The 13,722-nt window shown below is 37.8% G+C and overlaps 1 protein-coding gene across 1 annotated transcript; it reads right to left on the reverse strand.

Annotated features, from left to right (window-relative positions):
• Positions 1–1,938: 1,938 nt before the first annotated feature.
• Positions 1,939–8,675, reverse strand: PTGS2 (prostaglandin-endoperoxide synthase 2). The gene is made up of 10 exons (XM_066261358.1): positions 8,501–8,675; positions 7,599–7,715; positions 7,304–7,447; positions 6,666–6,809; positions 6,066–6,247; positions 5,321–5,404; positions 4,951–5,197; positions 4,361–4,647; positions 3,813–3,960; positions 1,939–3,658 (listed from the first exon to the last, which is right to left on the reverse strand). Exons 1-10 carry the CDS (start codon positions 8,550–8,552, stop codon positions 3,249–3,251), a joined length of 1,815 nt encoding a protein of 604 aa, XP_066117455.1. The 5' UTR covers positions 8,553–8,675; the 3' UTR covers positions 1,939–3,248.
• Positions 8,676–13,722: the final 5,047 nt, after the last annotated feature.

Here is a 13,722-nt window from a genome sequence, read left to right on the forward strand (position 1 = left end):
TAGCATGACATCACTGATCATGAGCAAACCAGAAGAAACGTGGCTGGAGCACAGTGAACAAGGATGGGGGATTGTAGTGGATGAGATCAGATAGGCAGGCATAGGACAGATCACCGAGACCCTCATAGGACAGGATAAGGAGTTTAGATTTATCCACTATGTAACAGGATGCCACTGGAAGATTTCAAACAAGGGAGGGACAGGGTATGATTTCTGTTTGAAAATGACCATTCTCCTAAGTAGAATGGTTTGAAGCAAGGCAATGACAGAAGAGGGAAAACCAATGAAGAGATTATTGCATTGATTAGGTTAGTGGTAGTGGAGTTGGAGAAAAAGTGACAGATTTAAGATTTATTTGTGAGATACAGTCAACAAGATTGCTGCTAGGTTGGCTATGGGCATGAAGAAAAGAGGGTTTACGCTTGAGAACCAGGGGATGGTGGTTTCCTTAATTTTGAATTGTTATTTTGGGTGGGTATCTGGTACTAAGAGGACAGAGTTGTAAAATAAACCATTATTTATGTAGTTGAGTGGGAAAATTGTCAATGGACAATTAGAGGTTGGTTGTACAGACATAAATTTAGAAGTGACTAATTAATGTTTCAATGTATGAGCTTGGATGGTTTCACCAGGAAGAGTACCATTAAAGAAGAAAAGGGAATAAAATACTTGAATTTATCACTACAGTAGAGGGTGAAGAGTTTTAAAAATATCTGAGTAGGAGCATTCTGTGAAAGTGGAGAAAGACCAGAAAAGGATAAAATGATGAAGCCAAGAAAAAAATATCTTTTAGTAAAGAAGCTATAGACATTTGTGTCGAATGTCGAAATTGTGTCAGTTCAGTATGAAGGACAGAGAGTAGACTGAGAATGAGAGTTATAATGATGGGCAATGGAATCTGAGCTAGATGCGGAAGTTAGAAAATGTAGAGAGAAACAGGATAAAAAAATACTGCAGTGATGAGGTTGATGGTTCAGTAGGCCCAGTGAAACTGGAGAGTCAGAAGTTATAGTGTGAGCACTGTAACAAGTGAACTGTAGATATTGGTTAAAAAAGAGGATACTTGAAAATCAAGATTTGGGAAATGACACAATAATTAATGATGATGAGATCAAGGTATATACAATCATGGGACATACGTTTTTTTAAAAAAAGGTATCACAGGCATGGAGAAGGCCAAGGATGAGAGAGGCCAGGAAGAACATTAAATATATTGCCCATTTGGATATTGAAATTATCAAGATGTCAAAATTGGGGGTGGGGGTGGGTCGACAATAGAAGCCAAAGAGCCAGGTTTCAGTGATTTACCCAACTGAGCATAATCTCTTTCTTCTTAAACTTCCTTTTTAATTTTGTGGGGATGTGCCTCCTTAGAATTCTTTTTTTATTTTTTTCCTTTTGTGTACTTTTTTTCTAGATTAGACAATGAAAACAAGTTTGTTGCTATCTTTTATAGCACAAAGCACATGCTTTTCAATACAGCGTGGCATAATAAGAGACCTCAGTGATCTTAGCTTCTGTATGACGGGGGTATTTCATTAAAGGCTAGCCCAGTTGGGAGTAGGCAGATGGAATATCAGACGATGGTTTAAGTATAATGCTTTAGAGAAATCATACAACATATGGCAGATATATAGAAACAGTCTAAATTTATTTTAGAAGAGATTTTTCAATTATTTAGTATAAAAATAAACAGACATATTTCAACATTTTATATAATTCAAATACAGTCTGAGGCACCAACACATTCACATACACATTCCAAATTTCTAGGTTCAGACAGCAGATTGATGTTTATAACAAATCAGTTTTTAAATCAGAGAAGTGAACAGTTTTTTTTATGCAAGCCCTTTTAATATTGACTATTTTTTAACCATTAACCTTTTAAATATAAAATCTTAAAGAAAGATTCTCCTGAGTTATTTTTCTTTAATGAAATTTCATCTTCTCCCTCTGCCTGAAACACGTTTTTAATTATTTACATAAATACTAATTTTATCCATAATCAGTGCTTGATTTAAAAAATATTAAAATCTACATTGCTTTGCATAGAATGTCTCTTCAAAAAGTCGTGACTGAATGAATTCATGTAGCATCCACAGGTCTTTAGAAATGTATAGAAGGTCAGTCTTATGGCACATCTAGGCTAAGGAGACAATGTTCTCTGTGGACTGGTGTATAGGTAAACCTTAAAGACATAAATTCCAGCCTTATATCTCGATGTACCAGAGCTAGGTTCCTGAACACTAATTCACATCTTAATTTCTCTTGTGGTATTCAAAATTCAAAGAGGTAATCCCAAGGAAGATACAATAATTCTGACAATGCAAAAAAAAAAAAAAATCAATGATTGTAGGCTTCAAACCAGTTTAACAATAATGTCCCAACAAAACATAAATAATAATCTTCAATAAATTAAGTAATGTACAGTACCAGGAAATGTCTGCTGACAATGAGATGTGAAAAAGAGAAAGCTTTATCTTCCAGGAACTATTCAGGAATCGTTTGCTTTTGTTTCTAAAGGAGAAAGGACATTCACCAGGAATGTGACGCTCTCTTTGTCAAGAATCCCTTACAGTTCTTACCTCTTTGTAGGCTTCTTCAGTTACACATAGTTAAAATGAAATATAAATAAAGTCCTCTGCCTTTCACTGAAAATATAAGCACACCTCTTTATCAAGGCTTTCTCTGAGAGCTTTGGTTTCTTTTACTCCTCTTAGGAGGAGCTAAATAGTAGTCCTGAGCTGAGGTTTTCCTGAAAACTTGGAAAAGTTAGGATAAGAAAATACTGACAGAGTCCAAAGAAAGATCTTGAAACCAGGAAAGCAAAATAGAAGAAGTAAACTGATCAAGAGAGTTTCTCTTAGCAAGATGGCTAGGAGGAAAATCAAAGGAGCTGTGCAGGTAGTTGCTACCAGTGTATCGTGGGAGATACTCTGTAAGGACTGGAAGTGTAATAAGGAACTTGCAGCATTTTTTCCATCTTATAACAGCCTTTCAAATGTTCAAACATCTTTGCTCTGGTTCATACTGTAATAATCTAAACTGAAATTCAAGTAAAAAAAATGTCAAATGACAACTGTTTTTCCCTTTAACTTGGAGAAAAGACATCTTTAAATCAGTGATACAAAAATCTTCACAAGTATAACCCCTTTCTCCTTATCAGAAGCACATCAGGAGTTTAATATAAATATTAAATAATTAAAAGAAATCATTCATATAAATAAATAAATACGATCAACAGGCTTCTACAGTTCAGTCGAACGTCCTTTCAGTAGCACAGTAGGGTTGATGTCATCCAGTCCAGAGTGGGACGGGCTGGCATTAATGGTGACTGTCTTGGCGAGCTGCAGGTCCTGAACACTGAACGAGGTGGAGGGGCAGCCTTTCACGTTATTGCAGATGAGGGACTGAATTGAGGCAGTGTTGATGATTTTAAAACCTACTTCTCCCCCAAAAGTGCTAGGCTTCCAGTAGTGAGGGGAACAGATAGGATTGCCCATCAGTCCCTTCAAGGAGAAGGGGGCTCCGAGTTCTACCATGGTCTCACCGAAGATGGCGTCAGGACGAGGCTTTTCTACCAGAAGAGCAGGATACAACTCCATGGCGTCAATGTCACCGTAGAGCGTTTCTAACTCCGCAGCCATTTCTTTCTCTCCTGGGAAGGTGACAAAGAGATACGACCAATGTAAAACTTTACAAAATTTTAAAAAAGTAATCATTTCTCCCCTTTGCTCAATCTGCTTCCAACTTCTCTGTTGTCTCCATTTGGCCCTTTGAATCTTTTAATAAGTTTCAAAACTGTTTCTCACCTGTAAGTTCTTCAAATGATTCATAGGGCTTCATCCGAAAGCGTTTACGGTACTCATTAAGGGACTGGTATTTCATCTGTCTGCTTTGGTCGATCGAGGCCTTTGCTACAGATCGAATGGCAGCTGGAAGGTTCCGACCACCAGCAACCTGTGGAAAGTGAATTACATTTATAAAACAAAAGTTTTAGGCATATTTACAGTTACTATTTTAAAAGCATTCCTTGGGTACAAAGTAGATAAGACTGATGCTCCCAGCTGAAATCTAAACTATTCAAGGTTGAAAGATTTACTTCTATAACCTGTAAGATTATAGAAAAAAATTTAAAATATCTATATTTAAGGTATGATTACATATTGCCCTTTGATTACTGTAGACTAAAAAGCTTTGACTTTTCAAAAAAAAAAAATTAAGCTTCTCCTTTCAAGAAAAGAATGTTACTAGAAAAATAATCACTTTTGTATAAATTTAAGAAAAATCATTTCTATGGAAGAAATTCTAGTTATGACTAGTCGTCTGTTTTATTTTATTTTTCAATAACAACACTTACCCTGCCAGCAATTTGCCTGCTGAATGATTCAACTAACTGGGTAAGCCCATGTTCCATTAATAAAGAGTTGTTGTAGAGAAACTGTTGATGGCTGTACTCCTGGTCATCAACCTGAAAGGCGTCAGGCAGAAGGGGATGCCAGTGGTAGAGCGTGTTAAACTCAGCAGCAATGCGGTTTTGGTACTGGAATTGTTGGTTGAAAAGCAGCTCTGGGTCGAACTTCAGTTTGAAGTGATAGCCACTCAAGTGCTGTACATAGTCTTCAATCACAATCTTAATAGTTTCTCCTGTTTGCACAAAATAAAGAATGTAGAACATGAATTCTTTCTGATTACTAACTTGCCAGCCACCAAAATGCAATTTTTTTTATTTGCTATTTCTTCACTTCTACATTTCCCTTTTTACCATGAAAACAAAAGGTAGTTATATATCATAATCATGCTCATGGACAGAGTTGATATGGAGCATGTGATTTTACATTCACTGCATTCTCCCAGAATGACTTAAAACATAGCAAAGGTAAAAAAACCAAAAACTAGTTTTCTTCAGGGAAGACGGTTTTACTTCAGTTATTTTTCCATCTTCCTTACCTATCAGTATGAGCCTGCTGGTCTGGAACAGCCGCTCATCATCCCATTCTGGATGCTCCTGCTTCAGCACATCGCACACTCTGTTATGTTCTCGCAGCCAAATCGTGGCGTACATCATCAGACCAGGCACCAGGCCGAACACCTCATGCCCCACAGCAAACCGCAGGTGTTCAGGGATGTGAGGGGGGTAGATCATCTTGACCTCAGTATCTTTGACTGTGGGAGGATATACCTCTCCATCAATTACCTAAAAAATAAGAGTAATAAAGAAACACTAAGTTAAAAGTTAAATAGAATTTTAATCAGAGATTTAAAAATATAGGTAAAGTGGTGAGTCATAACTAATTATTAATATTCAAATGGGACAAACCTGGTATTTCATTTTGCCATCCTTGAAAAGGCGCAGTTTATGCTGTCGATCCAAGGTTTCACCATAAATATGACTTAAATCCACCTAGAAGATGATAGAAACATTTCAAGTTGTTGCTGCTGAAGTTGTTCTTGTATAAAGAATCTATGATATAATTTATCACTAAATAATTTAGCTTGCTTCAGTTCAATAATTTCAACAAAACACTTTTTTCATAGCCACAAAATACAAAATTAATATGTTTATCTACTGAAGCTACAAACCTATATATGTCTCTTGCATTTAAAGGTATTAGTATCTCCTATGTAGGGGATAAATACAACATATGCTTGACTATAATTATATGGTTATTTCCTTTAAAAAGCCTCAGAAAATTTAATATTGATATAAATTCTTATCAATAAACTGCAGCTCTGTCATTGAAATCCAAAAGATAATAATGCTGCAAAAATCTCACCTTACAGTATTTAAAGCAGTATAGTCAGGATACAAACATGTTTTAAAGACACAACTTTTTGCAGTCCTAATATTTTGAACTAAAAATATGGCCAAATTACAAATGATAACTGTGTGTGTATGTATTATTGCTAAACCATTGAATTAAAATGAAAAGTCCATTAAAGTTTTTATAGACAGGACCCATTTTAAAAAGAGGGTGAATTATTTGGTGGTGCAAATAAACATATGGCCTTTACATTAGCACCTCGCTATGATTTGCTGCACTTCAGATGCAGTTCTGTCTTACCCCGTGACCCAGTCCTTTAGTGAAAGCTGGTCCTCGCTTATGATCTGTCTTGAAAAACTGATGGGTGAAATGCTGGGCAAAGAAGGCAAACATCAGATTTGTGCCCTGAGGGTCAGGAATAAACTTTCTTCTTATTAGAAATCTATCCACAATCACATCTGAATCAGGAAGCTTTTTCTTCCCTGGGGGGAAAAAAAGAGAGAGAGAAAGCTAAGAATCCAGCTATATATTCAAGGAAGCAGATAGTACTGATTTCCAAGGGCATTCCTCACAGGATAAGCACAGTTGTGACAAGGATCATAATATAAGTGACAGTTCTACAATATGGGGAAACAACTTCTTGAATAATTTTATCTGTTGTCTAGTATAAATTCAGTTTTAATGAAAGTATTTGAAATTATTTAGGCATTAAACCAACATGCCCATTCACTTTCATAAAAGTTTACATAGACTCATACTTTCAAAAAAATCTCCAGAGTTCATAAAAAAGGGGAGAAACCATACTTTTATTAACAAATAAATGATAATGTGGGGTCAAATTTTCCAAGTAGCAATTCAGCCCCCATTGCAAGCCATCTTTAACTGCCTCCTCTCACTCACCTTTCACACCCATGGGAGTTGGGCAGTCATCAGCCACAGGAGGAAGAGCTCTGGTGTAATAGGAGAGGTTAGAAAAAGCTTCCCAGCTTTTATAGCCATAGTGTGCATTGTAAGTTGGCGGGCTGTCAATCAAATGTGATCTGGCTGAAATTTTTAAGAAAAAAAAATTGTTTAATTTGTTCCCATATGCAAGGCAAGTCAGTGTTCATTTTTACTGTAAAATGTGCAAAGTAGCACCAGAGATTGAATTTAGTTCCAACAGATACTCTATTTTAAAACAATTATACTTCCACTTGTGCATAAAAAGAATGATTCATTAAAATACATCTTTAATAAAGTATATGTACTTTATACAACATCAGATGGTCTAGCTATCTGGAATAACCATCCAAGAAGTTTGGAAAAGGTATGCAGGATTGTAAGCAAAATTTTGACTGTGAGAGAGAACTTAATAAACTGGTGGGACTGAAATGTCAATAATTTTGGCCGTTAAGATAGAAGGCACACTGCAAAGGTATATTTAAAGTCATTCTGACAAGGTTGGAAGTATGTCTTTAGATTAGGTTTAGTAATCTGGACTATTATTAAAAACATTTTCTTTGAGGAAGCTGAAAACCCTAGAAAGAGAATGTACTTACATGTCAAGACATACTTCATAATTCCATTTCTCAGGAAGGGAATATTATTGACAATGTTCCAGACTCCCTTGAAGTGGCTAAGTATGTAGTGCACTGTGTTTGGAGTGGGTTTCAGGAATAATTTTATTCTTGTCAGAAATTCAGCTGCAATAAGAGAGAGAGAGAGAGAGAGAGAGAGAGAGAGAGAGAGAGAAAGGAGGGCAATATTAATGGGGCACATGATAAGGTGCAAATCTGTAAAATAACAGCTGTATATATCTACCTTCTAAATGAGAGCACCCAAGAGCAGACTTACGTGTTGAGCAGTTTTCACCATAGAATCCTGTCCGGGTACAGTCACACTTATAATGGTCAAATCCAACACTCATACATACACCTTGGTTTTGACATGGGTTGGAACAGCAAGGATTTGCTACAATAAAAAAGTAAAGATAGTGAATAAATTATTCTTCATTGTTTTTAATCTTGACTTAAAAGTTTATTTTACTTACTATGGATCAACTTTACAATGGTAAATTCAAGAAATATACAGGTAGTCATGGGAAAACAATGTTTTTAAAACCTGCCTTACAGAATGGTTACAAGGTAACAATATCAACTTCCTATTCTAAATAAGGCTAAGTGAACATTCAACCAGGGGAACCAAGTTTCTAAGCTTTTCCTTAGTAACTTTTTAGATGTTCAAATTAGCATTATGAAAAAAAAAATAGCATTATGAAGAAGCTCAAATAAGTGGCACTCTCAAAATTAAAATGGATAGATCTTGTCCATTAATCAAAACTGGGGAAAACTGCAAGGTAAAAGCAGCTTACTTTTAAAATAGTTTGCTTATCTTTAAAAAATAAATTGGGTTTTCCCGAGGCAGGAAAACAGGGTATTCAAATAAAACAGCTACTCTATCTCAATAGGAACCACGTACAAATATTTCACATATATTGATCCCATCTTGTCTTTCAAAAATGACAACCTGCAAGTTAGTATCGCTATTCCTATTTAGCAGATGAGAAAAGAGACTCAGCCCGGTTAAATGGCAAAGCTGGGATATCCATCCAGTTCATTGGACTCAAAGGGGTCCAGGTGCCTTACGAAGTCTATAACCTCTCTGTTTGGAGAGTGCTGTATTTGGAGTAAGGGAACCCCCGGGAGGTCAGAGCAGAAAGTTGGCGGCAGTGTGCGGCGCGGGCGCCAGGTACCCACCTGCAGCGCCAAGCGCCAGAACGGCGCAGAGCAGCAGGGCGCGGGCGAGCATCTCTGCGGCGGGCGGGCGAGGCGGCCGGCGAGGGCGGAGGCGTTGCCGTGCGTGAGCTCCGGGACAGTGTAGCTGCAGGAGGCGCGGTGCGGAATTTCTGGGCGTACTCCGGATGCTCGCTGCAAGTCCTTTGACAACTGGAAGCTAACGGAGAAAGCCTTCCTTTTATGCTTGAAAACTAAGGCCACGTGATGCCATGACGGATTCTTTCCGCTTTCCCTTACCCGCAGCAGCTACCCCCCCACCCCTTACATATTGTGTAAGAGCCAAGTCGGGGCGGGATTATGTTACCCACGCAAATGACAAAATCGGAAACCCGGGAGCTGCGCTCGGCTTCCCCAAGGTGGGTGCAAAGCGGATTGCCACCCAACCCCCGCTCCGATCGCCTCCGTTGCCCCCCATCCCCCGCTCCGCCCCCGTCCCCAGTTCCGCTGCGCCGGGAGCTCGGGTTCGCGCCAGATTCCTTCCCTGACTCCCATTCTGAGGTGGCGGACACCATGAGCGCGCAGAGGCTCCGGAGCGCCCGTCAGACCCTAGGTCTTTGGAAGCCCGAAAGAGTCACAATCTGGACAGACAGGGACTAGCAAAGCCAGGAAAAAATCATCTATCAAACAAGTCAGGTTTTGATTTTCGTGACAACCCTTAACCTACTGTATACGCAGCACATACATACCTTTTAATTTTTAAAACTTTTATTTAGCTGAAATGCAAAGCTATAGTGAGTGCACATACCTGTAACTTCTCTTTATAGATAAGTCGTGTTTGCCTTAAGAAATTCTGTTCTCCACACCACCATCCCTTCCTTGCTTGTTGGAGAGGGAGGAGGTCAATTCCTCTCCACATACTGCCCCTAAGCATTTATCTTGTAAAAGTAGTAGGAGCTCCCGCTAACATGTCTCTCCTCACGGGCGCCCAGAATCTGCAGGGCTGGAAATGTGCAACATTTGCTTTAATGGATTGATTCCTTTGCCGCCTGGTCACCAGCCCTTCACAGGAGATGCAAGTAAGAAGGAGATTTTTAAAGTTTGTTCTTTTGTCATCTCTACCCGTTTTTTCCAAGATGAGATGTGACAGTGGATCAAAGTACAACATTGCATTGAGGGCTACTTTTTAAACTTCTTTTGGAACATAGCTTAATGAGAAATTGATTGGAATAGATGTAAAGGGAGGGTGATTTTTAACCATTTTGAATCTTTTCGTCCTTTCTTTTTGTTTAATATCTATCTTTTGGTCGTGGTGGGGAGGGGTTTGTGAAGGTGAAATACTAAAACAAGAAATTAGCAGCAGCAGAGTGGAGAATAAAAAGTTCAAAGAAGCCATACATTCTTATAATTAACGGAAAAGGATGGCATAAAGCCTGAAATAAAATATATCTGATACCACAATTTGGAGAAGTCTTAAAAAAAAAAAAAAAAAAAAAAAAAGGTCTCTGTGGAATTTTTTCTGTCATTTTGCTTTCATGTACATATTGTAATTCTACATGAGACACAAATGACTAAAATTTCATCCATCCTCTAGTCATATTTAATCATTCCATTTGTGACACTCCCATTTATTGTACTGAGTCTGATATAAAATTTCAACTAAGAGCAGAGACTTTTAAAACAATTCCTTATGCTCCAAACTTGGTTAGATGCCATGAAAGAGCCCGGACTCTGACTCTGAGAATGTACAAATTTTACATTGTAATCAAGAATTCAATTTGAAGGCATCATTACCCTCCTCATCAGATCTTAACTGTAGATTTACTATGTCCAGAAGTGTGTGCTGTTGTCTATAGAGACTGAATTCTCAGATGAGGTGAAGATGGTATAGAGAATATCTACATTTAGAGCACTTGGAGTAAAGAAATGGAAATCTGTCTCACAATGCACATTCACTAAAAACATCAGTTTGGTTAAACTGCTTGGTTTAATTTGTAACTTCTGTAGCATGGAACAGTGGAGAGAGCTCTAGGTACCTATACAGTCAGGAAAGAGTTCAAGGAAAAATGACACTTTAAGAATGTCCACAGTTTAGAAAGGAAGTCCAAGTATGGGTATGAAAAAGAATTATGATAGGATTTGTTAAATAATTTTGACAAATCTGAGGCAATAAAACAGAATGAGTAGTAGTACATTTTGGCATGCTGGTTATTGGAGGTTAGTTACCAAATCACTCAAACCAAATTAAAACGGGTAAACCCATTTGATTTGGAAAAGTAATAGTAATGTGAGTATTGCGCCATGATATACTATACCATAAAAAAAGGTTTTGTTTATGTAAAAACTATAGCTCTCACTTTTATATATATTTAGTGTTTCTTTGTATATTTTAGATAAATATATGTATCTGTTGTACCTCTTTTTTAGTCTCTGAAATTTGTTAGGGAATTGTTTATTTGAAGAGAAAATCTTCCATAGTATTCTGTTGAGTTTGACTGCCCCCTTCTGCTGCTTGAATTTTTATCAACTTCATTTTCTTTATGTCGCTGTGAAGATCACCAGGTAGATTTTATGCCTGATGTTATAATGTTCTTAAAAGGCTGCATGTGCAGTGTTCATTTTAGTTTAACTTTTACAAATGTACTGAAAAATAATAAAACATTTATTAATGGATTTGATAAGCCACTCATATGAGTTAAAAGAAAATGGACAATAAAGACTTCTAATGCTGCAAATTCCAAATGAGCTAACATCTTTAAGAGAGACATTTCTTTCTGCTCTGAGCAATGTTCCATCACTCAGCCATGGAAGAATGCTTACATCTAGTATCTCAGGCAAGGAGTGTATTTCCATTTCCCTCCCTTCTACTTTGGTTGACTTAGTGACTCACTCAGAGAGAGTGGAGGTTGCTCCTAGTCATTTTCATTCATGGCATACCAGCTAGAAAAAGAGGGTGGCCATACTGCATCAGTGTTATTCTTAAAAGATATTTTACCAAAGTTATACCACAGAGCACGTCTGTTCCTTGAAGGGTAAAAGGACTTCTTTAGTTCTTTAGTAAGTCCTTATTATGTACCCAGCCCTGGCTATACAAGACAGGATTCTTTTTTTTTTTTTTAATTAACAAAATATCCTTGTCAAATAAACAATGAAGAAATACTGAATACTATTCATTTTTAAGTTTTATGAAACACTTATCATCTTTCTCTTTCTCAAATAACTCAAGTCCCTAGTAGATTTTTCTTTTTCTTTGTGTTTCATGGTTCTATATTATAACTTCTCAGATGAGCCAAGGTAAGCCTGAGCACAGTCCTTGCATCGGGGCTAAGAATCTCCAAAGAGGATAAGGAAGTGCAGGGGAGTGTCAGCAAGGGTGAACTGGGGTGAAAACACACAAGCCTTTTTTATTTTTATTTTTTGATCTGGTACATAAGGAGCTTGGAAGTAGCCACTTCACCTTAACAAACTAATAAAAGTCTAAATAAACTCAAAACTCCGCACTCTTCTTTGGGCCTTCAGAGAAGTGAGGTGACAAGATAAAACACGCAGCCCCCCTACATTGGAGAGATACGCCACACAGAGAAGCAGAACTTAGGAGAGCAGAAATCCACAAGCCACAAACAGACACCTCCATGGAAACCAGTACCTACAGGTGTTATTGATGAATTGCTGGAGCTCAATGTGGGCAAGTCTGAGAGTAAAAAACTCCAGGGTGGGGGGAGCACTGCTGTCAGTTTTACTCCCTGAAATTTTATCAGGTTGTCACAATAAAGATAAAAAAAAAAATAATCCATTTGGCTGATTGATAGGGATGGGGAAAACTGTTTTTGAAATATGTTAGAGCATTCGGTACTATTTAATACAGCCCATATGCAAGAGAAACTTTGACCAGAACGTAAACTATTGAGATTTTATCAGAGTTTAATGGACCTGGGGGAAAGGAAATACCAAACTTCAGTGCCCTCTAGCCTTGCACATGTGAGAAGGGAAACACCCAAATGCTCCTGCAGCCATCTGTTCCATGTAAGGTGTGGAATTGGAAGACCGAGAGGCACCTGTGACGCCCACCAACAGAAGCACAGGCTCATTGAAAGGCTGAGCTCTAGTGACAGGAATATAGAACAGCCCTCCCTGCCCACCTCACACACATTACCATGGCCTGGGTGCCAGAGCGCCCTTCACCCAGTAAACCATGTTGAGCTTCCAACAAAAATTTATGGCCTGACCAAGCAGTCGTGCAGTGGATAGAGCGTCAGACTGGAATGCAGAGGACCCAGGTTTGAGACCCTGAGGTTGCTAGCTTGAGCGCGGGTTCATCTGGTTTGAGAAAAGCTCACCAGCTTGGACCCAAGGTCGCTGGCTCGAGCAAGGGTTACTCAGTCTGCTGAAGGCCCGCGGTCAAGGCACATATGAGAAAGCAATCAATGAACAACTAAGGTGTCGCAATGCGCAACGAAAAACTAATGATTGATGCTTCTCATCTCTCCGTTCCTGTCTGTCTGTCCCTTTCTATCCCTCTCTCTGACTCTCTCTCTGTCTCTGTAAAAAAAAAAAAAAAAATTATGAGGTATACTAAATCGCCAAAAATAAAAAAAAAAAATGAATAAAACACCCCCAAACTATGATTTGAAAAGACAGACCAAGCATTCCAAACCAGACTCAGATATGGCAGAGATACTGGAAATATCAGATGATAAATTTAAAACACCATGATTAATTAATATTCAAGGGCACTAGTGCAAACAGTAGACAATATGCAAGAACAGATGGGAACTAACATAAGTAAAGAGGTGAAAATTCTAAGAAAAATTCAACAATAAATACTAGAGATCAAAACACTGTAACAGAAATGAAGACTGCCTTTGATGGGCTAGTTGGTAGACAGGGCTGAGTGAAGAAGTTCTGAGAATGAGACTATGTCAATAAAAACTTCCAAAGATAAAAAGTAAGGAGAAAAACTATTGAAAAAAATAAAAAATAACCAACAGCAGAACAATATCCAAGAACTGCAAAAGTGTAACATATACAAATGGGAATATGAAGAGAAGGAAAGAAAGAATTGAATGCAATATTTGAAACAATATTGGCTGACAATTCCCCAAATTAATGTCAGATAACAAACCAAAAAAAAAAAAAAAAAAAAAAAAAAAAAAAAAAAAAAAAGATGAAGAGAAAATATTGAAAGAGCTAGAGGAAAAAATATCTTACTGTAGAAGAACAAAGATAAGAAGTGCTTACCACTTCTC

The sequence above is a fragment of the Saccopteryx bilineata genome, chromosome 2, assembly GCF_036850765.1.
Source record: "Saccopteryx bilineata isolate mSacBil1 chromosome 2, mSacBil1_pri_phased_curated, whole genome shotgun sequence".
NCBI classification, from domain to species: Eukaryota; Metazoa; Chordata; class Mammalia; order Chiroptera; family Emballonuridae; genus Saccopteryx; species Saccopteryx bilineata.